The sequence below is a fragment of the Monomorium pharaonis genome, chromosome 5, assembly GCF_013373865.1.
Source record: "Monomorium pharaonis isolate MP-MQ-018 chromosome 5, ASM1337386v2, whole genome shotgun sequence".
NCBI classification, from domain to species: Eukaryota; Metazoa; Arthropoda; class Insecta; order Hymenoptera; family Formicidae; genus Monomorium; species Monomorium pharaonis.
Genome location: NC_050471.1, coordinates 20,047,217 through 20,074,465, shown reverse-complemented (window position 1 = coordinate 20,074,465; position 27,249 = coordinate 20,047,217). Strand labels below are relative to the sequence as shown.

Genomic DNA, 27,249 nt, shown 5'->3' with positions numbered 1-27,249 from the left:
TTAATTATTCATATGTATTATTTGTCAAGTGACGCTAAAGGCGCGTTCACTTCATACGTAACGCAGGTCCGCAGATTTGATACAACGCGCATATCGCTTGGTGCGAGCGCATGATTTCGTATTGTTTTATGTTAATTAACGCCAATTTGGGCAATTCATTTCATTTAAGCATTAATTAAGCTTTTTCGGACCTTAAGCCATTAAGGCAGTCCGTGTGGACGAACCTGCGTTACCAATAGCGTTGCAGCATGGCTCGCTCGACGCTGTGGAATTCTGACGCATTGCGCATGCGGTGCCACAGCATCCGAGCGAGAACGAAGCGAGTGTGAATGAGACACCATTCGATGCTCGCCGATTGGCGGAGGACGACGACCTGACAACAACCAGCCAATCGGTGTGCACCGGATGGTGGGGATGCTTGAGATCAAGCGGCTCAGCGAGAGAACGTTAAAAAAGTCTGCAACGAGACATCGTAGGCCGGTATTCATAGTCGGGTCTTATATTTAAGATCATCTTAAGTACTGTTTTAAGATGCCATCAACCAATCACAGAGCCCTATTAGCATCTTAAGACATTGCTTGAGACGATCTTGAAATAAGATTTGACTATGAATACCGGCCGTAGGGTACGTACGTGCGTACGTCGTGCGTTTCCCGCGTAACCTCGTTAACGTGATATACGTATATAGTGCGTAGGCAGCAACGGGCGCGACTAATTAATTTGGTTTAGCGATACCACCCGCGAGCCTCGCCGGCAGATTATTTCCGCGCTGAAGATAATCGCGAGCGCGTAATAAATTTGCGTAAGTCGAGACGGCGTTATGCGAGAAGCGTCGTTAAGACAAGTGAATCACGACACCTGCGTGAGCGATTACGCCGCGTTGTGAGTGTGTGCGTGAGTGTTTTGTAAATAAACCGAGTTGTGTGATATCTTGAAAGTCCCGAAATATCGTGCATTCCTGAAATTCCCATCCTGGGCGTTCAACACATCGTGGCGGGAGATTGCGTCATCCGACGTACACCCATGCAGCGAGCGTTCCAGTGGATTCTACGAACGCGGGGGTCCCCAGCCAAGTTCGAGCGGACAGAACAGCGAGGATTTCCGCATACCAAAGCCGAGCTGGCGATATTCGAGATCCGGCCAAGTCATCTCAAGGGCCGTGACCACACCCTGGCGGCGGGGCATAAACACCGACCTGGCGACCGTGTAAAGTAAGAATTCTTAAGATTCGGCAGGATTTTCTTAAACCTGTAAGCATGTTCGGTCACAACCTAACCTAATTTGACCTAACCTTTTGCGCGGATGAGGAAAATCTTCAAAAGACACCCGGGACCCCGTACTCCCGGATAGTGTGGGATTCTACGCCAACTCCCAGTCGCAACTGTCGGCGCAGTCTACCCACTAAAACCCTCACCCAATCGTCTCAACTACCTCGAACCTATGAAGGAACCCTCCCGGTTAATACCCGGTTAATACATTTATTAGCTGTGAGCTATTTTTTTAGGAAAATTCCCCTGATTCTTAGAGAAAAACTTCTCCTCTAACCGAATACAACAAATAGCGAGATTTTATTGTAACTTAACGCTAAAGATAACTAAAAATTAAACTCCACAAATCAGTCCGACTATGCAGAGGAAAGTGTTTTCCCACGCATTGATCGGTTGAATTTGCGGTCCCCAGACCCAACGTAGACATATTGGTACCAGTCAACGAGGACCAGTTAACTCACTAGTTAGCTCGGTAGCGGGGGAGCGCTAAGCCCCGGATTGTAGCCGACAATCCCCCTGCGCAGAACCTAACCTAACCTAACCTAACCTTGAAACCGCCTCCAGGGGTTCAAAAATTCATCAATTATTTCCGCATGAATATGGAAACGTACAAAAAATTATTAAATATCGTCAGACCATATATAATAAAGCAAAAGTGTATTCAAGAACCTATACCACCAAATACACGTCTGGAAATATGTCTTCGTTATTTAGCTACAGGAGACAATATGAAATCTCTTTCCTATGCATTTCGCGTAGGAACTAGTACTATTTCGAAAATTGTGTTAGATACTTGTAAAGCTATTTGGACTACATTACGCGAAGAAGTTTTTCCACAATTTAGCAATGACTTCTGGAAAAATGTAGCAAGTAAATTTGAAAAAAAGTGGAATTTTCCACACTGCATAGGAGCTATGGATGGAAAACATGTTGTAATTCAGGTATGTTAATGTCTACATTTCTTTTTCTTTTACTTTCCCAGCAAATACAATGTAACATGTAACATACCTGTTGATTGTAATTTCCCACTCAACAGTGTAACTGTTTTATATAACGCGTGTATTACATGTTAGATTGTATTTGCTGGGTTTATTATATGTCAAGAGAGTGATTTGTATTAAACTTGATATACAGGCTCCTCTCAACAGTGGATCAACTTAATTATTACAATTATAAGAGTCAGCACAGTTTTAATTTATTTGCACTATGTGATGCACAATATCGATTTATTGTCGTAAACATTGGAGCAGAAGGACGACAAAGTGATGGTGGAGTGTTCCGAAATATAGCAAATTATATGCTGCTTTAGAAGAAAATTCTTTACAAATACCGTCACAAGAAAATGTTAATAACGGAGGTCCCGTATTACCATATGTGATCGTGGCAGATGAAGCTTTTGCCTTGAGAAACTATCTGATGCGACCATATTCAAGAAATCAAAAACTTGATAAAACAAGAAAAATATTTATTATAGATTGAGTCGAGCAAGATGTGTAGTAGAAAATTCTTTTGGAATATTAACTGCAAGATGACGAATCAACAGAAAACCGATTATAGCATCTGTTACTTTAAGTAAAAAAATTGTGCAAGCAACATGCTGTTTGCACAATTTTATAATTAATCACCAAGATAATAAAAGGTATTATTCCACTATAACTTCAACTGATAATACATTTACACAGGAAGCTTTTCAAGATTGTGTTTATGAAACACATTCTTCTTCCCAAAATGTGGTGTCTATTAGAAATACATTTGCTGAATATTTTGAAGGATATGGTGCAGTTCCATGGCAATTGGAAAAAGTATTTTGCAATGAATTTTGAATTTTTTGTTTTTAATACATAAACATATAAAGAAAATATAATGTGGTCAGAGTGTACGTTTTGTGACCTCACTTAATACCTACACTATTAAGTAACGGATTCTAAGAATGACTTATGGTATAAAAAGAATTTAACTAAGTTATCATAATGTATAATATACTCCACATAAAATTTGATGTATTAATATTAAACTCTAATATATTGTCTCAATATTTGTTACATGTATTGTACAAAAATAAAATATAATGTACAACTATAATCACAGAAATGTAAATACAAAACAAAACATATATTTTTCTTAATATAATATCTAACAAAATAGTACTGGATTAAATTGGTCAATAATATATTATTATTGCTCAGTATTAACAACATTACATATTATTATTGCTCAGTATTAATAACATTACATATAGTTTCTGAATAATTTAATAACGTTTGTAACGGACCGTATTTCCCACGCGGGCTTAGTCTGCTAGGATCGGGTGTGAGAAGGTCCCTGAGACAATAGACGCGGTTTTATTACGAGTAGATCTATATTTCTATGCCTTGCAATTATGTACAAGCTATTTACATTCGTTGTTGTGTTGGTGTGTATGAGGAGTCGTGTGGCGGAATGTACTATTTACAAGTGTGGTGTGTGTGTGTGTATGTGCGTGTGTATGTGTGAGTTTTCGTGTCGCAGGTAAAACAGCTGTTTCGCTGTCGCGTGTGTGTTTCGCTTGGTGATGATCGCGGTGCGCGGTGACGGGCCGGCGGGCAATGCCCTGGCGCGCGAAGCGGCGCTTCGTGGCGCGGTGAAGCGAGCGGTGTGGCGGGCGGTAACCGCCGGTGCCTCGAGACCGGTGGTGCGCGGTGTGCGGCGTGAGGCGCGGGCTGTTTACGCTGTGCGATGATTTCTTTCGAGATTTTTGAGGAAAACACCTGGTCGATCTCGAGATCTCTCGAGGGAGGCGGAGAGCTCTCCACCCCCGTTGTGTTCGAGCCTGGTGATCGGGCGATTAAGGAAGGTCCGTAGCCGAGAACTCTCGGCGAAGGCGGAGTACGCTCTACCCTCTGCTACGGAGATGATTGGGATCTGGAGTGCGAGCGGTACCGAGAGCTCTCGGTTAAGGCGGAGAACACTCTACCCTATTTGCCGGTCGCAGGAAGCTTCTCAGGATCGTACTCTGGTCGGAATCGGAATCCAGCGTACGGTCGGAGCGAGAAGTGTCGCAGCCTCCACCGGAGCGGCTTTTTATACCCGCTCGGGTGGAGGATCGGGGATCCTCGCGGATCTTCGGGTTTCCCCGCACTTGCTCCCCCCCCCCCCGTGGAGGTTGGGGACGTGCGGGAAAATACGCGGAGCGGAGACGATGTCTCGTCTCGACGCTTTTAATGCGGACGATTAGGACGGGCCGGTGCCCGTTTGTGCGGTCCGGCGGATGTTCGGCCGGGCCGCGCGCGGTCGGTGATGCCGGCGGACGGGAGGTTCGTTACATCACCCCCCCCGTTAGATAGCGCCTGCATTTGAGGCGCCTATGGCCCCGCTGTGGGGGCATAGGATTTCTCCTTACAGGAGCGTAGTCGGCCCACGCGGTCGAAGCGTAGATGCCAGCGACGGTTGCCTAGGCGGGCCTTATACTGGCGGCTGACGTGAACTGCAAAATGCGGTACGTCCACTGTGATCCCCGGTGCTACCTCGACGAGGATGGGCGGTGGAGGAGCCGGACCATACACCCGCACAGGTTCCAGGGTCGGACGCGGAGGTGGTGGCGTGGTTGATGGTGGTCGCCGTGGCCGGGTCGGTGGTGGTTCTGTGAGCCAGGCGTTCTTCTCTGTATTCCGCCGGTCCGACGGCTGTACTAACCGTCCCTTCCGGTAGCCTACCAGTGCAACCTTGGGTGCCGGTGGTTCTGGTGGCGGTGGTGCGGTGTTGGTGCCGAGTCAGTCAAATCCGGGTTGCGCCGGATCGTATTCCTCAGGCTCCTCCAGGAATGCATTTATCGCAGCGAGGATCTCGTCTCGGTCCATTGTTTCGAGCGAAGTGAGATGCTCTCTGTTTCGCGCCTCCGGTACAGCTCTGCTGGGCCCCCTCCTTTCTTTCTTTTCGGTCGTTTTTGTTATCGGGTCGTTGTCTCTTATTCCTCAGATGTGTTTACATCTTCGGTGTCGGCTGCTTGCGGGGGGTCGGCGACCTTTAAATCCTGTGTATGTATGTGCCGGTACCATTTCCCACTCGATCCTCGCAGATCAACTATAACGGGGGAGACGATGCGACGCACCTCCAAGGGTCCAATGAATTTAGAAGCTAATTTGGCATTAAACGCGTCCGCGCGTTTGGAGAGGGGGTGGTCGCGCTTCCACACCCACTCTCCTATTTTCGGTCGCCAGTCGCGGCGGCGTAGGTTGTAATATTTTTCCTGATGTTGGAAAGCGCGCGCGGTCTTGATTCGCACGAGCTCGTACGCTTCCTGCAAGCGTTGCTGCAGGGAGTGTCGCGGAGTTCGCCCCTTGGTGGCGGGCTCGGTGGGTCGCCGTAATTCGCGTCCGTAGAGTAGAAATGCGGGTGAGTAGCCCGTGGCGTCGTGTCGCGCGGTGTTATACGCGAACTGGAATTCCCCAATATGCTCATCCCAAGCACGGTGATTCCGACGGACGTATTGCGCCATCATCGTCTTAATGATACGGTTCGTGCGTTCGACGGGGTTGCAGTGAGGAGCGTACGCCGGGGCCAGTCGGTGGCGGATGCCGCTCTTTACGAGTAACTGCTCGAATAGTGACGACCGCAGCTGCGTCCCGTTGTCGGAGAGGATCTTCTCAGGGCATCCGTGGCGGAGGATAATGGCCTCGGAAAGGCTAGAAACGACGCTGCTCGCGGAAGCGCGTCGAAGTGTGCGCACCTCAAGCCACCGGGTGAAGCGGTCCTGCATCGTCAGCACCCAGGTGTTCCCTCGCGTGGTGCGGGGCAGCGGGCCAATCAGGTCGATGGTCACCTGCTGCCAGGGTCGTGTGACCGTCGTAGGGTGTAACAGGCCGGCGGGACGTGTTTGAGCGGGCTTATGCGCCAGGCATTCGCGGCAGCGGCGGACGTATCGCGAGATTTCGCCGAACATACCCGGCCAGTAATAGTGCTCCGCGATGCGCGCGATCGTTTTCGCGACCCCCAGGTGTCCCGCGGTCGGCTCGTCGTGGTACCGCCGCAGTAGTTCGCCGCGTTCCTTCGTGGGTACGCATTCCTTCCACTGGGTTTCCGGTGGGGTGTCTCTAAAATCCAGCGTGTGGAGTAGGTGCTTGCGAAGGCGGTTGCCCTCTATCCGGAGGTCGGGATGTTCGCGGGGTGCGTTTCTTACGGCTCGCCATGTGCGACGGTACCACGCGCAGTCTGGTAGGGTAATAGCGTGCGTAGCATGTCGGCGAGAGAGCGCGTCGGCCACTCGGTTCAGCGTGCCCTTACGGTATTGAATTTCGAAATTGTATTGCTGGAGCTCGAATGCCCAGCGTCCGAGTCTCCCAGTCGGTGAATCGATGTGACTCAACCACCGCAAGGATTGGTGGTCGGTGATGACTTTGAATCGGTACCCTTCCAAGTAGCAGCGCATTCTTCGTATTCCCCAAACGACCGCGAGACACTCCAGTTCGGTCGCGCTATAGTTCCGTTCGGCGGAATTTAAAGTACGGCTAGCGTATGCGATGACGCGCTCCCCCTCGGGAAAGTTCTGCGTCAGCACGGCGCCCAGCCCCGTTGTGCTCGCGTCGGTCTGTAGGACAAACTGTCGGGAGAAGTCGGGGCAGGCGAGTACCGGGGCGGTGGTCAGGGTGCGCTTGAGGTCGTTAAAGGCTTCCTGCTGATTCGTGCCCCACTCCCATGGTGCGTTTTTTTTTTGTCAGGGCGGTCAAGGGCGCCGCGACGGAGGCGAAGTTCTTCACGAACCGACGGTACCATGACGCGATCCCGAGGAACTGACGTACTTGTTTTACGTTCCTCGGGGGTTCCCATTCCGCGATGGCCTTGGTCTTGTCGGGGTCGGTGCGTATCCCCTCGCGGTCTACCACATGCCCCAAGTACGTGAGCTGGTCGACGCAGAACTTGCACTTATCGGGGTTCAGGCGGAGGCGCGCCTCGCGGAGACGGCGGAACACTTCCTGTATCGTCCGGATATGTTCGTCGAACGCGCTGTTGACGATGATAATATCGTCTAGATATACGAAGACGTGCGGCTCGAGTTCGGGTCCCAGAACCGCGTCCAGCAGGCGTTGGAAGGTCGCGGGGGCGGAGTGCAGGCCGAACGGCATCACTCGAAACTGGAATAGGCCTTTTCCGGGAACGGTGAACGCGGTCACCGGGCGGCTGGCGGTGTCGAGCGGTACCTGCCAGTACCCGCTCTTTAGGTCTAACGTGGTCAGGTACTTTGCCCCCCGGAGCTTGTCGAGTGTGGCTGCAATCTGTGGCAGCGGGTAGGCATCTGGTTCGGTGACTTCGTTCACGCGGCGGAAATCCACGCAGAAACGAGGTTTGCCGTCCTTTTTCTTGACGATCACGATCGGGGAGCTCCACGCGCTGCGAGAGGGCTCAATCACTCCCTCGCGGAGCATCCCCTCTACTTCGGTGTCGATGATGGCCTGCATGGCCGGGTTGCGCGGTCGGTACCGCTGCTTGATTGGTGGGTGACCATGTATGCGGATGGCGTGCTGGATGCGGTCGGTGGGTCCGCGCACGTTCTCGAAAAGCGGTAATTCCGTGTCTAGGAATTCGCGGAGGTGTCGCTGCTCGCTTGGGGTGAGACCCCCGTGGCACGTCTCCGCCACCTGCCGCGGTGTGGCAGCGTAGGCGCGCTTGATCGGCGGCGGAGGAATGGCCTGGCGCAGCCGTGCCCAGAAGTCGACGCCGGCTAAGATTTCGGCGTCGAGGCCCGGCATGATTTGAAAGTCGTGCCAGATCTCGGGGCCGGACGTCGCAACTGGCAGGGTCATGTAGCCCGTGATACGTGTATTTGACCCGTTGGCCAGGTGGACGCGACCGGTGGCCGGTTTTGTCGGGAATCCGTCGGTTTCTAATATGGCGGCGGTCTGGGGGCTGACGAACGAGGCCTCGGAGCCGGTGTCCAGGAGCGCGAGGAACGGACGGCCGCGGATTCGTAATGGTAGGTGCGGTCGCGGTTTATACATTATTCGGAGGGACGGGGCGCGACCGCGCTTCCCTCGGCCCTGGCGGCGTTTCCCGGTGGCGGATGACAGTCCCTCGTTAGTACCCCGTCTTTCCCACACTGCGAACAAAATTTCCGCGGTATGCGCCGGCAATCGAATCTGGTGTGTCCGCGTTGCTTGCATCGCCAGCAGCATTCATTTTTATCGTAGCTTGTCGCGGCGGCGACAATTTCCTTTTGCGGGGTCTGTCGCGCTTTGCACTGCTCTTCGAGCGTCTCGAAATTCTCGGCGCGTGTCAATAAGTCGTTCGGACGGTGAATTTCCTCGCGGCGTACATAGAGTTTGTATCGTGGCTCCATATTCTCGTATAACATGTCGAGCTGTTCGATGGTAGAATAGCCCCCCGCGCGTCGCATCATTGTGAGGATTTCAGTTGCAAATTTCCGGTACTTTTCTCCTGGTTTCTGCGTGCGCGCCTGTATTTCGCGGCGGAGTTGCGTGATGTAGCGGTGGGGCAGATAATAGTCGCGGAATTCACGCACGAAATCGTCCCAGGCCCCCCAGTTTTGCCGGTTGTTTCGGTACCAGAGGAGAGCCTCTCCTTTGAGCAGTTCTGGGAGTCCGCGGAGCAGCTGGCGGTCGTCGTATTCGTATCCGGTCTTTAATTCGTCTATTCGTTCTAGGAAGGACATCGGGTCTTTTCCGTCGAAGTGGCATCCCCACTTACGGATCTGATTCATAGCTTTAGCGGTAGATTCGCGGGTGCTTTCGGTCGCGGGGGTGTCAATTATAATGCGTGGCGCGTCCGTCGATGTTCCCGGCGGTAATGACATGGCGGGGAATTCCCCCGGGTGTTGTGTGACATAGTCACTCAGGCGACGACGGATCTCGTCGAGCGTTCCGTTTGTATCGAGGCCGAGCCGGCGTAGCGTGGCGACTAGCTCGTCTTTCGGTGTAAGGTAGATCCATGTTTTCGGCATGGCTGGTCTATTGTCTCACGGCACGTGTTTCTTCGAGTCCCTGTTCGGGCGCCAATGTAACGGACCGTATTTTCCACGCGGGCTTAGTCTGCTAGGATCGGGTGTGAGAAGGTCCCTGAGACAATAGACGCGGTTTTATTACGAGTAGATCTATATTTCTATGCCTTGCAATTATGTACAAGCTATTTACATTCGTTGTTGTGTTGGTGTGTATGAGGAGTCGTGTGGCGGAATGTACTATTTACAAGTGTGGTGTGTGTGTGTGTATGTGCGTGTGTATGTGTGAGTTTTCGTGTCGCAGGTAAAACAGCTGTTTCGCTGTCGCGTGTGTGTTTCGCTTGGTGATGATCGCGGTGCGCGGTGACGGGCCGGCGGGCAATGCCCTGGCGCGCGAAGCGGCGCTTCGTGGCGCGGTGAAGCGAGCGGTGTGGCGGGCGGTAACCGCCGGTGCCTCGAGACCGGTGGTGCGCGGTGTGCGGCGTGAGGCGCGGGCTGTTTACGCTGTGCGATGATTTCTTTCGAGATTTTTGAGGAAAACACCTGGTCGATCTCGAGATCTCTCGAGGGAGGCGGAGAGCTCTCCACCCCCGTTGTGTTCGAGCCTGGTGATCGGGCGATTAAGGAAGGTCCGTAGCCGAGAACTCTCGGCGAAGGCGGAGTACGCTCTACCCTCTGCTACGGAGATGATTGGGATCTGGAGTGCGAGCGGTACCGAGAGCTCTCGGTTAAGGCGGAGAACACTCTACCCTATTTGCCGGTCGCAGGAAGCTTCTCAGGATCGTACTCTGGTCGGAATCGGAATCCAGCGTACGGTCGGAGCGAGAAGTGTCGCAGCCTCCACCGGAGCGGCTTTTTATACCCGCTCGGGTGGAGGATCGGGGATCCTCGCGGATCTTCGGGTTTCCCCGCACTTGCTCCCCCCCCCCGTGGAGGTTGGGGACGTGCGGGGAAATACGCGGAGCGGAGACGATGTCTCGTCTCGACGCTTTTAATGCGGACGATTAGGACGGGCCGGTGCCCGTTTGTGCGGTCCGGCGGATGTTCGGCCGGGCCGCGCGCGGTCGGTGATGCCGGCGGACGGGAGGTTCGTTACACGTTCTTAATCACTTAATAACGTTTTTTATGATATAATCTTTGGTTAATAACTTATTAACTTGTCTCTTTGTCTTCAAACTCTACCGTTGTAGTCATTTGCAGAAATTTAATTTGCAACATACTTCTTTTTCGATATGGCAAACGGCGTAAAGCTTCCCCTAGAGTCTTTAAAAAGCCATCTACAGCGTCAGTTTCTGCAACAGGCATCTTTAAAATATCCAATACGGCAGTTTGCATTTCCTCTGACTGTTTGTCCTTCTTTTGTTCTGTAAGCAGAATTGAATTAACGTTAGAAAAAATTTTAAAAAATATACTGATCTAACATATAATTATACATATATACTTTTTTTTAGCTGATGCGGTAGATGTTGAGGCTAATGATAAAAGTTTACGACTTTGAGCTGATGCTTGATAACATATCCCTGACTCAACATCTGATCTGTCTGAGAAGTCATTACTTTCTTTTTCCTTTTGATTCAAAGATGTTTCTTCAATTGTCTTCAATAATGTGCTTATTGTTCTGTAAAATATTATGTTAAATAATAAGGCTGCATTCCGAAATTTACTGCCAACACTGAAAATTTATAGTATACGTAACATAAACTATAGATTTTTAGTACTGGCTGTGTATATCGGAACATAGCCGAAGTAAACATGTAAGGTGTCATATGCTGTCCCATGGCCTCGGAAAACGGAATCGGAACGAGCGGATCACCAATCACGGGATCGTTCTGATAGAATTCTTTTACTAATTCCGTCAAAACGGTCCCGTGATTGGTGATGCGCTCGTTCCGATTCCGTTTTCCGAGACCATGGGACAGCACCCTAAGTGATTTCGTATCACAATACATACGGTGCAGTCTGAAATGTATCATCCAAAAGTCTCATTATTTCAAAAAATCTATAACTTGGTTTTAAATTTGCTGAAGATGCACTAGATCCATTCGGTGGTCACTAGATACATACTGTTTTATTTTTTTTGGCCCTCATATAACAGTCGCGGTGATATTTCCATTTTTTTTGTAATTCTTTTATACTGATATTAGTTGTTTAATAAAATTATTTTTAAATTTTGTCACACAATTTTAAATAAAACAATAAAAGTCTTGTTAATAAGTGATTATTACAAGTGATTATTAAAAAATTCTCACAACGTAAAAATGTCCAGAATAAATTTTTTAATTTACATATACGTACTATCAATTGTATTTTGTACTTCTTCTTACAATGCTGCTTTTTTCACTCTCGATCTTTCTTTAATATTTAAACGGTGATCGTATAATGATGGCCTATCTATTACTGCCATTATAAAACGTTCATCCAAATCTATATTACAACTATCGGATGACAATAATTCATCTTCAACCAATCTATTCACTGTAAAAAACAGTTTAATTACAATAATGCATTGCATATAATGTACAAAATGATATATATGTATAATAAATATTTGTATTTATACCAATAGTAGCTATATTATTTTCATCTATGTTTAATGCGTCCTTCTTTTCGTTATATTCTTGGAAACATGTATGATCTAATATATTTTGGCATTAATGTGCTAGGAACCAACCACAATATCCACATTTAATTTGCTGTAAACAAAAATAAAATTGTGTTAACAAATTAAGAACTAAATAACATAACCTATAACATACATCAAACCAACATAGAACAAATAAATATAGAAATAAAAAAAATATAAGAGTAAATTAACACAGCTGTTTACATATTTTTACAGTAAACTCTAAACTAAAGAATAATAAATAATTTCTAAAGAATAACTTACAGATGCCTCCATGTCGCCTATACACCACTAAGTACCACGCCATACCACGCTTATATACACAAGTCGCACAAACTCGCGTACTACGCAACTTTTGAAAACGAACACAGAAAACGCGGAACGTCTCCGATTGTTTACGTAATACGCGTTACGCGGAAAATATCAGTCCATGGGACCGCACCCTAATCATTATTATTTTCCGCTTACGGATATCATTTTTAGTTTCGGATATCATTTTAGGTAGGTAGGTAGGTAGGTAGGTAGGTAGGTAGGTAGGTAGGTAGGTAGGTAGGTAGGTAGGTAGGTAGGTAGGTAGGTAGGTAGGTAGGTAGGTAGGTAGGTAGGTAGGTAGGTAGGTAGGTAGGTAGGTAGGTAGGTAGGTAGGTAGGTAGGTAGGTAGGTAGGTAGGTAGGTAGGTAGGTAGGTAGGTAGGTAGGTAGGTAGGTAGGTAGGTAGGTAGGTAGGTAGGTAGGTAGGTAGGTAGGTAGGTAGGTAGGTAGGTAGGTAGGTAGGTAGGTAGGTAGGTAGGTAGGTAGGTAGGTAGGTAGGTAGGTAGGTAGGTAGGTAGGTAGGTAGGTAGGTAGGTAGGTAGGTAGGTAGGTAGGTAGGTAGGTAGGTAGGTAGGTAGGTAGGTAGGTAGGTAGGTAGGTAGGTAGGTAGGTAGGTAGGTAGGTAGGTAGGTAGGTAGGTAGGTAGGTAGATAAAAAAACAAGAAGAAGAGTCAGAGCTGACAATATTTCGTTACATTTCAGTGTCAATATCATATTACTTTAAAGAAGATTTATGTATGTTGTGTATATTGTATTTCTTTTTTCTTTTTTTATGTGTATAATATTTTTAAAGAAGAAAGAAAATTAGATAATAAATTAATGTATGTAAGTATGCTTTGTAATAGGTGTAATTGATGTAAGTATGTGTGTTGAGGATTGGATTCTGCAGAAGGACAACGATCCTAAACACCGCAGCAAGTTCTGTACCGAGTGGAAGAAGCAATCTGGCATCGTTACATTGGATGGCCGTCGCAGTCGTCCGATGCAAATCCTATCAAAAATGTTTGGGCATATATTAAGCAGAAGCTTCGTGGAAAACGCACGCACACTTTGAAGGAATTATTTTGCGAGATTTGTTGGATCTGGAGATCATTGCCGTTAGAATACGCCGTCAATTTAGTCGAAAGCATGCCTCGGAGATGCCAGGCAATTATCGACGCTGATGATGATTGGACGCATTATTAACATAATTGCATCCTTCTTCTTATCGAGTATAATGCATATATGTATATAAAAATTTTATTTAATAAGTTTTTTTATAAATTTATCCGGCCACGCTCTTATTTAACAGACTGTATATTCGTCATTGTCAGTGTCATTGTCAGAAGGAAATGTTTGTATGGAGGAAGATTTATCTCCTGGTCCATCTTCGTTTGCTTCAGAGGCAGATACCCTGCACATCCCATCGTCCGACACTTCGACACGAAATGTCGATGAGTCAACTGATACGTATGAATTTAGTTACTAGTGCCTAATAATAATTTAGCGAGAAATGATAAATGATAATGGATTCGACATCAAATTGATGGGTCATTTCTCTATGGGTCATTGTTTTTAATTAAATGATCTCTTGGATATCTCATAGAGAGTGACAAGTCTTTATTCATATGATCTTCGAAGAAAGTATATTTGCTCTTGAAAAGATATAAGGAATGGATGAATGAGTTCTCATCAGGTACAAAACGTCATTCAAAAATCTGGAATAGCATTGCAAGCGACATGAACAAAATTGATTCAAGAATTACAGTGTCAGGCACACAAAGTCAGTCAAAAATGAACAGCATGAAAAAAATGTATCGAAAAATCATAGACCACAATAGCATATCAGGAAATAATCAAAAGTCATGGCAATATTTTGAGGTATATTATCCACAATGCATGATGTTCAGCTTTAGTTTTTTTTTTACACATAAATAAGTCTGTGTAACTGTGATATATTTTTTTACTTTTAGAAAATGTATGAATTATTCGGAAAATCAGGATGGGCCAATCCGAAAGCAATAGCAACAGAGGCTGGACTTTCATCCTCGGCAAGTTTAACAGATGAGAATATAAATATTATAAGAAATGTCTGCCACTAAGAAATCAAAATCTGAAAAAGTTCTAGAAGAATTTGTGAAGCAAATGAAACAAGATAGACAGGAGAGAGAGAAGAGAAAAGAGGAAAGAAAGCTAGTTGAACTGCAAGAACTAAAAGAGCAAAAAGAAAAACAACATAAAGAAAAAATGGATGTATTGAAAAAATTTGCGAAGCTATTTCAGGGAAAAAATTATTTGACTAACTACTCTTATATGAAAAATGTTACGTCCTTTGATTTTATTATACTTTTATTTTTATTATTACACTCACTTTTATTATAATTTCTTACAAATTTATGTACCTGTTCCAATTTACGACTGTACTGATTTATGTGATACTATTGTGAAATTAGCTCTACGTTTCGTAAATGTAATTATCAATATCGTTTAGTAAGTTTAGATTAAAAGTCTAATTCACATACTGGTATATTTTTATGTTTAAATATAAAAGCATTACACTAGGACAGACGCATAGAAATAAAAAGCCTTAGGGCTAAAATAATTTAATTCATATACTTACATATTTATAGTTTATAAGGAATTTATAAGGGTTAATAAAAAGATATATTACACTTAAAAAAAAGCATATTAATTGTATCTCATAATTAAGCTATTCATTATTCTTTGTCGTTTTCTATTGCCATTATTCACTCTATCTGATATCAATCTATCATACTGAATATTTTGGCTTGGCATCACATTGATATCAATTAAATCCTTATTTAAAATGCAAATATTATGCAAGACAGTAGTTGCTATTAAATATTCCGGTATTTTCTCTAATGTAATCATAGGCAAGCAGTCTAAAACACTCCTCCAGCGCGTTTTCCAGATACCAAAGGCTCTTTCAATCACAATTCGGGCTGGAGATTGACAAAAGTTGAGATTCTTTTGCCTATGACTCAAATAACCATTATCCTTAAACGTAATCATAATATTTGGATAGATACCATATGCAGCGTCACCAACAAGGTAATTTGGAAAGTAAATTTCTGGTTGCTCTAAAAGTACCGAGCCACTGGGGAGATTCTAAACACTCGAGCGTCATGCACTGATTCAGAGTTACCAATGAAAACGCTTGTGAATAATAAATTTTGTATACACACAGCCTGAGAAGAAAATAAAATTCACATTTTACAACACTACGTCCATTAGAGGCCTAATAAACTTCCTTAGCTCCATTGGAGGTTTACCTCCATTGCAGAAGTTAGATAGACGTCCATTAGGGATCCAGTAAACTTCCATGGCTCTATTGGAGGTTTACCTCCATGGCGGAAGTTAATAGACATCCATTAGGGATCCATTAAACATCTATAGCTCCATTGGATGTTTTCTTCCATGGTGGAAGTTAGATAGACGTCTATTAGGGATCCACTGAACTTCCATAGCTCTATGGAACATTTACTTCCATGATGGAAGTTAGACAGACGTCCATTAAGGATCCATTAAACTTCCATAGCTGTATGGAACATTTACTTCCATGGTAGAAGTTAGATAGACGTTCATTAGGGATTCACTAAACTTCCATAGTTCTATGGAACATTTACTTCCATGGTGGAAGTTACCCAAACAACATGCTTGTCAGAATGAAAACTTTAAGACAACTTAAAAAAAAAAACATTTAGGTATCTTGGAAATGATGTTAAAATAGTGGTAACATTTATCAGAGACGTCTACTAAGAGAGGTCCTTTGAGATATCTCACTGAAGAGTTTCATTTAAGTTTCTTGAAAATGTTATCCTTATGACATCAGCTAAATGATATCAGCTTAATGTCTCAAAGAAGATATCACAATGCTGTCTGATTTTTAAGCCGTCCATGCGCGTCGTAGTTAACTTAGAAATCAGACAACACTATAACATTTTGAATGAGAGATCCATTTAATATTTAAAAAAATTATCATAAAGATAATGTTTTCAAAATATAACGGTTTGTCTATAATTACTGCGCACAAAAAATGCACAAAATCTAAATTCATCATGTACTAAACAAAAATAGGATAATAAATGTACTATTCAATTTTTCTTAGAATATATGATCTATATATATATAGTTAATTATCTAATTAACCACTTGAACGCTTCAAAGTGTTAATGCTAAATAGATCGCAATTTCCATCAAATTATTAAGGTTATGGAAAAAGATAAATTTAACAATGAAATTAATAAGTAAATAAATTAATGCTATTTATTTTTAATATGTTTTACAAAATTTAATTGCTTTTATAAAAAATAATATAATTGCGTTAGTTTATAATATATACGTATATGTAGACAATAACAAGTACCCATATCGGTGAGTCAAATTGGCGTAGCAGATAGAGTACAAAGTTCATAATCCTAAGGTCCCGGGTTCAAAACCCACCAGCGGCAAGTAAGAATAAAATAAAATAATATAATGTAAATTTAATTAATTAATAAAAATTTGTTTTAAATTTAGTATGTACTGTTGATAAAAATAATTTTAAAAAAATGAAATTTTTATTTTAAATTTTTATTTCGTCAATCATCTATCGAGGCTCCATGAAGCCTCTACTAATGATCCACAAAACATCCGCCAGTCATCCACCGAGGTTTCGTGAAGCCTCTATTAATAATCCACACAACGTCTAATAGACGTACGCAATGCGGAACTGTGGATTTCTAATGGCTCTATATTGGACGTCTAATGGATGTCCACTGGAAGTTCAAACTTCCATGGCAGACGTCTAATGGACGTCTATTAAAGGTTTCATTTCTATGTGGGATAGTACAAGACTGATGAACTATATCAGTCTGTAAAAAAGATTGATAAAAATGAGAAGAACAAAATAAAAACTTTTATTTAAAAGCAATAGCCTAGTTTACACCGCACGACATGACCTATGCACTGACCTATACCGCGACCTAAGGGTGCGTTTAGATTCTCCACCCGGGTGCACCTAGGCACCCAAAAAGCGTTCAGATTCCTCTTAGGATGCTTTTACCAGACGTTAGAGAGCGGTGGGACGTTCACATTGCCACTCTATCCACCCGAGAGTGTGAAAAAACCACATGGGTCCTTGAGCCGGGTGGAACGGGTAGGATATGACGTCATAAACTTCTTCCTGTAATAAAGGTGTGTTCCAAAATGCTTCGATAATATGAAAATTTATATTTGAGGTTAGTACGCTACAGATTTTTAATATTGTCAATATAATATTTTTATATTTTCTGATACTAATAAAATATATAGATGACATTCATGCGCAACTTGTAGACAAATTTATGGATTTCATCTAATTTATATCAAAAATAGAAATCATCGTCCATTCTTTAAATTGAATTATGATGTTCTACTAGTATTTCCCGTAGGAAAAAATTATGCAAAAATTACTACTACACAAAAAATTGCATATTTTCGCTTTCAAAAATTTTCTACAGAATATTTTGCAGAATTTTATGTAATATTTTTTGAAGACGAAAATTTTGTACAAAAATCTGTAAAAACTGCAGAAATTCATGCACAAAAATGTAATTTTTTGTGCAGTAATTTTTGCATAATTTTTTCCTATGGGTTAATTCTACTTAATTACATCTCTACTTAATTACATTTAATTACAAAAGATATTTACTATTTGTTCTAGCAATGACCTACTAGGTGCACCCACTGTTAACATGAATAAACGTCGGCGAGCTATTGCACTAACTGCGATTACTCTCAGCAATGAATTACTTCGTTATGTATTTTTCGATTCAGATAGTGAAACCAGTGATAATTCGGATTTAGATGAAGGAGATATAAGAAGACGCATTCAATTACGTGGAGGTCAACGGAAGTCTCCAAGAGTGAAAAATTATGTTGAAATAACTGGGGTCCAGTACACTTAACCGACATTTGACCGACACCGTTTGGCCGACAGTACACTTGACCGACAGTATCACTTAATCGACAATTACATGACCGACAAGTACACTTAACCGACACAATCATTTGACCGACAGTTCACTTAATCGACACTACTTGGCCGACATACTTGCCCTCCTAACACCCACAAAGAAAAAAAGATTTTATTAATTAATACCAAAAGGGGCAAAATCCCTTCTTTTTCTACGTGTTTTTTGTGTTTCTGCACCTGAAAACGCGTGGGCGGAGGAAGGGCTTCGCCCTCTCCCCTTATTTTTTCTAACCTAACCCAAATAATTTGAAGTTATTATTTGGCCACAATTTCAAATCTAAAGTCGCAAACCCATGTAGTACAGTACAAGCGTGGACGTCGTTTCGCTCTGTAAGCGGAAGGGGGAGAATGTGGATAGACCACGCTACGCGTAGAAAGTTGCAAACTTATGTGATACAGTAGCGGAGACACTTTTTTGCTGTGACCACACGCACGCACGCACGCACGCATGCACGCACGCACGCACACACACACGTCTTCGGAAACTTATCCCGTTGGTAGGGGTGATAGAGAGCAAGTTGAATGTCGGCCAAGTGGTGTCAGTTAAGTGAACTGTCGGTCAAATAATCTTGTCGGTTAAGTGCATTTATCGGTCAAGTGAACTGTCCGTCAGTGATTGTCGGTCAAATGAATGCGACTCAAATAACTGTACAAGATTTAATGCACAGCAGTTTAAATGGCATTTTCGGATGACCCCAGCAACGTATGAAAATTTAGAAGCAAGGCTAAGTCCTGTTCTCTCTTTATCTCACGGAAAAGCTGTAATTTCAGTAAGAAAGCAATTATTGGGGTCGTTGTGGTTATTGACAACACCTGATTCATTGGTAAGTTTTTGATAAACATTTGCTCTTATATAAACAAAAAATGTGTAATAATTTAATTAATATGAGTCTCTTTCAAGTTTCTGTTGGTGAAAGATTCGACCTTGCTAAAAGTTCGTTAAATAAAAGTTTCATGAGAGTCGTTGCATGTTTGAATGATATGTCAGGCAAAATCATTTCATGGCCAAGTGGACAAGAACTTAAAGAGTGAAAGCAGATTTCAATAAAAATTCGTTACTACGACGAGGCATTATTGGTGCCATTGATGGCACACATATTCTTATAAAAGCTCCTAAGGTGTGTAATTATGTTATTGATGTCTATTGTAAAAAAATTGTGATATTGTAGTAAAAAGTAACTTGGAAGTAAGGGGAGAGAAAAAAATCTTGCCTTCTTTTTGTTCCAGGTTGACTTCCAATACTATAGAACCTATAAGAGAACGTAAGCCATAATTTTGCAGACACAGTCTGTGATGCTCGTATGAAATTCACTGATTGTTTTGCAGGATTTACAGGTTCAGTTGAAGATGTAAGAGTTTTCAGAAATTCTGATTTATGGAGAAAAATTCAAATAGATAAACAATCCTTTTTTCTAGATAATGAATTTATTATTGGTGACAAGGCATACTCTGTCTTAACATGGTGTATTTCCCCATATATTGATCGTGGTCAACTTACAGCTGTAAGAAATTTTGTTACTTATTCTTATACTATTTCTTGTAAAATTGATTTAAATTTATATTTTGTGATCTCTTTTCAGGCTCAGAAAAAATTTAACACCGTTCTTTCATCAAAACGATCGGTGATTGAACGTACATTTGCTCTTATATAAGCAAAAAATTACTAAAAGGTAGATTTCATAGACTGAAGTTTCTTGATATGAACGTAGATGAAATGATTCCACATGTTATAATTGCTTGCACAGTATTGCATAATATATATCTGGAGATTGAAGAGGCTTATGTTGGAAATATACCTAATGAAGAGGCGGGAGAAGTAAAACGTGAATATTTGTGTGCATTTGTAGCTGAAGCTTAATTAATATTGACACGCAATTTAATCATTATTTTTATAAGTATACATAAAAATTAAAAAAATATAATTCAGTATGTAAGAAAATAAGGTCCGTTATTGCACCAATGTAGATTAACTTTAGTTCGAATAAAATAATTTGTATTACATTTATTCATCTGGTGTATTTCAGAAAATCACATTTTCTTTGGAAAAACAAATTTTTTGGTAAAGTTAATTGTTATATTTTAGCAAAGAAAATATGATTTTTTGATATGTATCAGATGAACAAATGTAATACAAATTATTTTATTCTAATACTTTAGAAGTAAAAAAAAATAAAGTAAGTTAAATCGAAATTAAAGTTAATATACATTGGTTAATTGAAAATGTACTCTTTCGTAATGTAAGTTATAAATATATTATGAGATATAATAATTAAAACAGCAACATATTGTAATATTTAAAGATAATAAGGATATATTGTAAAATTAAGAATAATAGGAAAAATTTATGGATAATAAAGCAACTTTTATTTTCTTATTTCTCATCTTTAGTTATTTATTAAAGTAAAGCTTTTTAAGATTACATTTTATGTAATAACAAGAAATAAATAAATAAAATAAATTGTTGCTTTTCAATTGTAATTTTTAAATGTAAAACAGTCTGTTTTATTTTAAATAATAAAAATACAAATACTAAATATTAATTAGATATCTATTTTGCTATATAACATCTTTGTATCTTCTTTTTAACAGTAATAAAAAACTAAGAAGCATCATAATAACTTCGCAATATTATACATATCACAAAAATGGATTATAATACAAGAATGGAAGCATTTCAATTTCATACCTAAAAATTTTAGTATAAAACATTATCTTAAATGATTATAATGATTATTTCGGTATGAGCCTCTTTTGATATTTAAACTACAATTTTTAGTATACATGTGTTAAAAGAGATTGATTCGAATATTTAGAATATCAAAATAAACTCATATTTAAATAATCATTATAATTAACAGAAGAAAAATTTAAGATTAGATATATACAGTAGTTATAAAATCGGATTATAAGCTTTGAGTATATTTACATGGAGGAGGAATTGCTTTGTTTCATGTAGACCGAAAGTGTGTCCAAGATCAATATCATTACCTGCACCGCAGTTTTAACACTTTTTGTGCATTTCTGTACTGTTCTGTACTTAATGTACAAATTGTATGTGTGTGAAAACATACACAATGCCAGCCATTGTATCTTATAGCGTCCATAATATATTTGAGCATGCACAGAGAGAGCAAGTATCATGATATACCTTTCTCTCTCGCACAGATCTTGGACTCACTTTCAGTGCTGGGGACATCGCATCGTGAGGGGAAATCGCGCTATATACTTTGATAGTTTCGGCAATCTTAGACCGCCGAAAGAATGGGTGCAATGTTTAGATGTAAAGCGGATCGAGTACAATCACACGCCTTATCAACGTTACGATCAAAGCAACTGCGGTCAACTGTGTTTGCGTTTTCTCCAAACAGTTAATAATCAATTTAAAGGCCAACATTGTGCAATTTAACTCAGTATTCGTTTCAACATGTCACTGACGTTTACGCTAACCGGCAAGAGTAGCATCCTCGCAGTAAGCTATTTTCCAGCCGTAGATTTGAGCGATGACGATTACGAGCTCGGCCTCACAGATTTTGAAACATACTATACCATACTTAATGTAAATTCGTTGAATAACAAATTTTACTATGACAAAGACGACAAGGAAATTATGATTCCCGAAGGATCGTATGAATTGCGTGATATAGATAGATATTTGAAACGCGCAATTTTACAATCTCATCCCGATGTTGCGGGAAAGAGGACGTTTCGCAAAGAAGATGAAGACGAGAGCAAATATCCGCTGGTGATTCGTGCTAACAATAATACAATGAAGAGCGAGATTATATGTGCTTATCGGATAAATTTCATTAAACCTAACAACATTGGATCGCAGTTGGGATTTTCATCGCGTATTCTTGAATCGCGATTGTGGCATGAATCGAATGCACCTATAAATGTAAATATTATTTGCATAGAATGTAACGTAACTACAGGTGCGTACAGCAACGACAAGTGCGTACACACGATACATGAATTTTCACCAAGGGTACTACCAGGATATAAGATATCGGAAACGCCTGCACAGATCATTTACCTTCCAATCGCACGGAGCATTACTGATTTGACGATTCGCATTGTGGATCAGGATGGTCAATTACTCGATTTTCGCGGAGAGGAGATTGCCGTTAGATTACACGTACGAAGACGATAACGTGAGATGCTCGTGTTGAATGAGCAGGTAAAAGACACAATTTTTACACCAATCAAGAATATTCGACCGTGTGACATAAATTGTACGACAGTTAAAAATATTCGATCGTCTGGTCGATTGATAAAAAGAAACTCTCCGCGTCAAACGTTGAATTTTTAAAATCATTGGGATTCATCGTACAAAATATCTAAGATGCCTAACATCTTGAACATTGGAGGCGAGCCGATCTTTGACGACAGCATCGTCAAGATTGAGACTCACACGTACAATCCGTACGCCAATACCACTTTTGGATACAGCGACGAAATAAGGATACCCATACAACAACAGGATTTATACACGTTACCATGTGAAAGTTTTCTCTACGTTGAAGGAAGATTTGTGATGAAGAAGAAAGACGATAAGGATACAAATAAGGATGTGATAAATCTTGGAAATAATTGTGTGGCGTTCATGTTTGATGAAATTCGATACGAACTCAACGGTGTGGAAATTGATCGCAACAGAAACGTTGGAATAACCAGCACCCTTAAGAACTATGTATCGTTATCATATGACAAAGCAGTAATTATGCAGAATGCAGGATGGCAATTTTTATATAACCTACCGGAAGAATACTTCAACTTTTGCGTACCGCTTAGTGTATTATTGGGCTTTTGCGAAGATTACAAACGCATGATTGTTAACGCCCGTCACAAATTGATCTTGATACGAGCGCGCAACAATAACAATTCTATCGTTGGAAATGCTACAGCTCAACCGGAAATTGAATTATTTAAAGTGCAGTGGCGAATGCCGCATGTTACGTTAAACGAAGTCAACAAATTATCTTTGCTGCGAGCTTTGGAGAGTGGACAATGTCTAAGTATGAGTTTTTGCTCCTGGGGTCTGTACGAGTACCCTTTGCTGCAGAGTACGACGAAACATTCATGGGCTGTCAAAACTGCAATTCAGCTCGAGAAACCGCGCTTCGTTATCTTTGCACTGCAGACTGGTCGAAAAAATATCATGTCTCAAGATGTTACAATCTTTGACAACTGTAATTTGACCAACGTAAAACTTTATCTAAACTCTGAATTTTATCCATATGACGATTTGAATTTAGATTTTCGTAAATCTAGATATGCAATTCTGTATGACATGTATCGACGTTTTAGTAAATCTTATTATAGACATGAGTGTGAAACGTTGCTCAACGTAATCACATTCCTGGAAAACCTTTTGCGGTCATTGATTGTTCGCGACAAAACGAATCCGTCAAGAGTGCTACCATAGATGTGCGCATAGAATTTGATTGCAAAGAGAATGTTCCCGCGAATACTACCGCTTATTGTCTTATTTTACACGATCGTGTAATTAAATACTGTCTGTTGTCCAACGTAGTGCGCAAAATCATATAACATTAAACTGATAAAAACTGAGATATTTGACGTTAAAATACAGTCTTGAAAAGTCACTCATCATGATCGTACCGACATTTGTGAATTTGCAAGGATTTATTGTCGATAAAAAATTTTTTCGTAAAGGAAGTGACAGTATTGAAAAAAGGAGCCGTTCTCACGCATTACATTTTTGCTAACCCCATGGCATGGCGTGTTCTTACAAAATTCGACAAGTCTTGCGCTTCTTGGTTGATTGCCTATCGTCATGGATTGCGATGGAAGGACGGGATGATACCGTACAGCATGGCGAAACGTCTGATTACATCTGCTGTGTGTAATACGGAAGATGATGACAGAAAAACTGTCGTATACGTTAAGGGACTTCAGAAACGAGAATGGTTGACGAGCATGCTCGATATCGATGATGGGATATATATCAAGACATTGGATGCAGATTACGAAGATATTGAATCTTTGAATAATCTAGATATTAGTAATACTATACGATGTGAAAAACATGTTAAGAATTGTGCTTTACAAAATGTATTTAAAATATTTAACTGGTGGTCGCACCACCAAAATAATTGCGAAATTTTTTCAAAATAAAGAAAAATAAAACGCAATAAAATGTTTATTTCTACCCTTTCCAGTACATATAAGATATATAGATGTATGATGCAGTTTGATAACGGTTTGATAGCTGTATGATGCAGTTTGATAGCGGTTCGATAACTGTACGATGTGGTTTGATAGCTGTATGATGCAGTTTGATAGCTGTACAATGCAGTTTGATAGCTGTATGATGCAGTTCAATAGCGGTTTAATAGTGGATCGGTAGCTGTATAATACAGTTTGATAGCAGTTCTTTATCTGTATGATGTGGTTTGATAATGGTTCGATAGCTGTATGTTGCAGTTTGATAACAGTTTCATAGCTGTATGATGCAGTTTGAAAGCTGTATGATATAGTTTGATAATGGTTCGATAGCTGTATGATGCAGTTTGATAGCTGTACGATGTAGTTTGATAGTTGTATGATGCAGTTTGATAGCTGTATGATACAGTTTGATGGTGGTTCGATAGCTGTATGCTGCAGTTTGATAGCAGTTCTTTATTTCGAGATGCTGGACGAGACGTTGACCGAGGCGTTGACCGAGGCGTTGACTGAGACATCATATAAGACGGTCTCGTTGATAAATCACGTATGTTTTGTTAGACAACGGTGAGTGCATAAAAATTCTACGAAGCTGACGTGGTTGAGAACATGCTTTTCAAATTTTATTTCTCAAGCGATGGTTTAATTGTGATTTAATAGATGTGTTCGGCTGCTGTACGATGTGGTTTGATAACGGTTCAATTCTAGTGATGCAGTTCGATAGTTGTATGATGCTGTTCTACAGTTGTATAATACGGTTTGACAGCGGTTCAATTGTGGTTCAACAGATGTACAATGTGATTGTCGATGGTGCAGTTTGATGCAGTTTGATGTATATGATTTAATATAATACATTTAATATGCTCTTTATGGTGTTGTTTTAAAACACTGCTTTACTTCGACAGAGATATTGACCGAGACGTTGACCGAGACAACATCATATAAGACAATCTTGCTGATAAATCACATACGTTTTAGTTCTTGTTAGACAATGGTGAGCGCAGATAAAAAATTCTACGAAGCTGACATGGCTGAGAATCTTTTTCAAATTCATTTCTCAAGTAAAAGTCACGTACATCTTCACTATATAATGATGGGGGTCTGCTCCTCAACGTTAGTCAAACTCTTCAACGTCAATTCGTTCTGCTTCGCAGCGTTTAAAAGTGTTACAACCGATAATTGCATGATACACAAAATTAGGATGGAGTACCCGGTTGTGGGGGTAAGTACATAAAAAATCACTCTCAAATTGAAATAGATTCAAATACATGCAATCATTGTAGCAATATATATTCTTTTTAAATTAAAAATATTATAGTTTTATTTTAATACTGCTAGTGTATTATTTTCTATTATTTTTCTATTCAGCACTTTTTCCTTTTTTGTTTAAGAAAATTAAATAATAGAGTATGATTTTCTTGATTAAACTTTTTTTATATAAAATTTTAAAATAAATTTAATACAATATCAATTTTTTTTAATTTTTCAGTACGTGTACGTTGGTGACGTCCCACATAGACCGACCACGGCCGTTTACGGTAGAACGTTTGTAAGAGTGCCGCAGAGCCACACATCCATCATTTGGCTCAACAATGTTGTTTCGATACGTGGACCCGTTGGTGAGCAGATTTGTAATATTTGTTTTGCAACTACAAAATTTGTTTTTGGATACATGCAGCATGATTAAATTAAAAATGTTTTTTTTCAGCCGTACTTCGGATTTGAGGACATACGTATATCCGGTTTTATTAACATAGCCGCAGCTCGGTGGAGGCGGTATTTCCGCTAAGGGGACCAATGGCGAAACAATCAGAACAGGGAATACACATATGGGCTACATAATCTTGACGCCGACGTATGTGACCTCAGGAGGCTGTTTGACATGGAGCCGTCCGAAGATGGGGAGATCTGGGAGTAATTCCCATTTTATTTTATTATACCTTTTTATTACTTTTTATATACTTTTATTCTCTTTTTATTATACTTTTAATACTTTTTTATATACTTTATGTATTTTTTATTATACTTTTGATACTCTTAATACTTTTATATAATAATTTAGAATATTTTAGATAGTTTACTTTTTTATATACTTTAGATGTACTTTAATAAATATATAAATTTGTATACATATATAATTGTTTGAAATTGTTTATTTTCCCTCTTGTTCCCTTAAAATATTACCCACACAGCACACTTTATCCTGAGGATATCCCCAGGTTATCGAGATATCCAATTGGACATATTGCAATCCCACGGATGTCCTACGATTATTGCGATATCCCTCTGATATCTGATGGATATTGCGATATCCTGTGCTGTGTGGGTTACAGTCCCTCTCCATCACTCTCTGTTCTACTAATCTTATTGTTAGTACAGCATTAAATTTTATTCAATTTTTATCACATCGTTTAATAACCTAATTTTTTTTAAATAATTAAAGTTTTAAATATTAAAATTTACCAAACTAAAATTTTTTTAATTAATTTATACTGTTTTATTAAATAAATTATTTTATATATAAATAAATAAATATTATAATAATCATGCGTACGAACGGATAATTACAGTTAAATTTGCAAATGTTATCATATTGTTTATTTTCTTTAAGTAGTTGATAAACGAACCGAAAAGGTGCGATGGGTGGGAACGTATGTGATCGCGTATGAAAGAGCGCAACGAAAGAGAAAGAGATAAGGTTGCACAGTTGAAGATATCGCGTACGGGCGAGAGAGACATATTCACAATAGAGGGAGAGAGCGAGCACCGCGGTGATGGCTGCTGAAAGATATAGCGTACGAGAGAGAGACAGAAATTCGCAACAGAGGTAAAGCGAGCACCCTGGCGGGAGCGTCCCAGATGCGCACAGTAATAAACGGACACAGCAGGCTGAGTGAAACGGACACAGTAACAAACGGACACATACCAAACGGACACAG

General features: G+C 41.0%; 2 protein-coding genes across 2 annotated transcripts; one reads left to right on the top strand and one right to left on the bottom strand.

The window, feature by feature from the left end:
- Window positions 1-5,211: 5,211 nt before the first annotated feature.
- LOC118645791 (uncharacterized protein K02A2.6-like) lies at window positions 5,212-8,239 on the bottom strand. Its single transcript, XM_036287501.1, has 2 exons — window positions 7,043-8,239; window positions 5,212-6,933 (listed from the first exon to the last, which is right to left on the bottom strand). The coding sequence occupies exons 1-2, from the start codon at window positions 8,237-8,239 to the stop codon at window positions 5,212-5,214; spliced, it is 2,919 nt and encodes a 972-aa protein (XP_036143394.1).
- Window positions 8,240-12,785: 4,546 nt separating this feature from the next.
- LOC118645829 lies at window positions 12,786-15,496 on the top strand. Its single transcript, XM_036287568.1, has 2 exons — window positions 12,786-13,989; window positions 14,082-15,496. Exons 1-2 carry the CDS (start codon window positions 13,786-13,788, stop codon window positions 14,208-14,210), a joined length of 333 nt encoding a protein of 110 aa, XP_036143461.1. The 5' UTR covers window positions 12,786-13,785; the 3' UTR covers window positions 14,211-15,496.
- The last annotated feature ends 11,753 nt before the right edge of the window (window positions 15,497-27,249 follow it).

Excerpts from the sequence above, each read along its gene's own strand:
- LOC118645791 (XM_036287501.1), bottom strand. The coding sequence starts at position 8,239 with ATGTATAAACCGCGACCGCACCTACCATTACGAATCCGCGGCCGTCCG. Across the intron at positions 6,934-7,042 it reads CCCCGAGGAACGTAAAACAA|TGGGGCACGAATCAGCAGGA; the intron begins GTACGTCAGTTC and ends GCACCATGGGAG.
- LOC118645829 (XM_036287568.1), top strand. The coding sequence starts at position 13,786 with ATGAATGAGTTCTCATCAGGTACAAAACGTCATTCAAAAATCTGGAAT. Across the intron at positions 13,990-14,081 it reads AGTCATGGCAATATTTTGAG|AAAATGTATGAATTATTCGG; the intron begins GTATATTATCCA and ends TTTTACTTTTAG.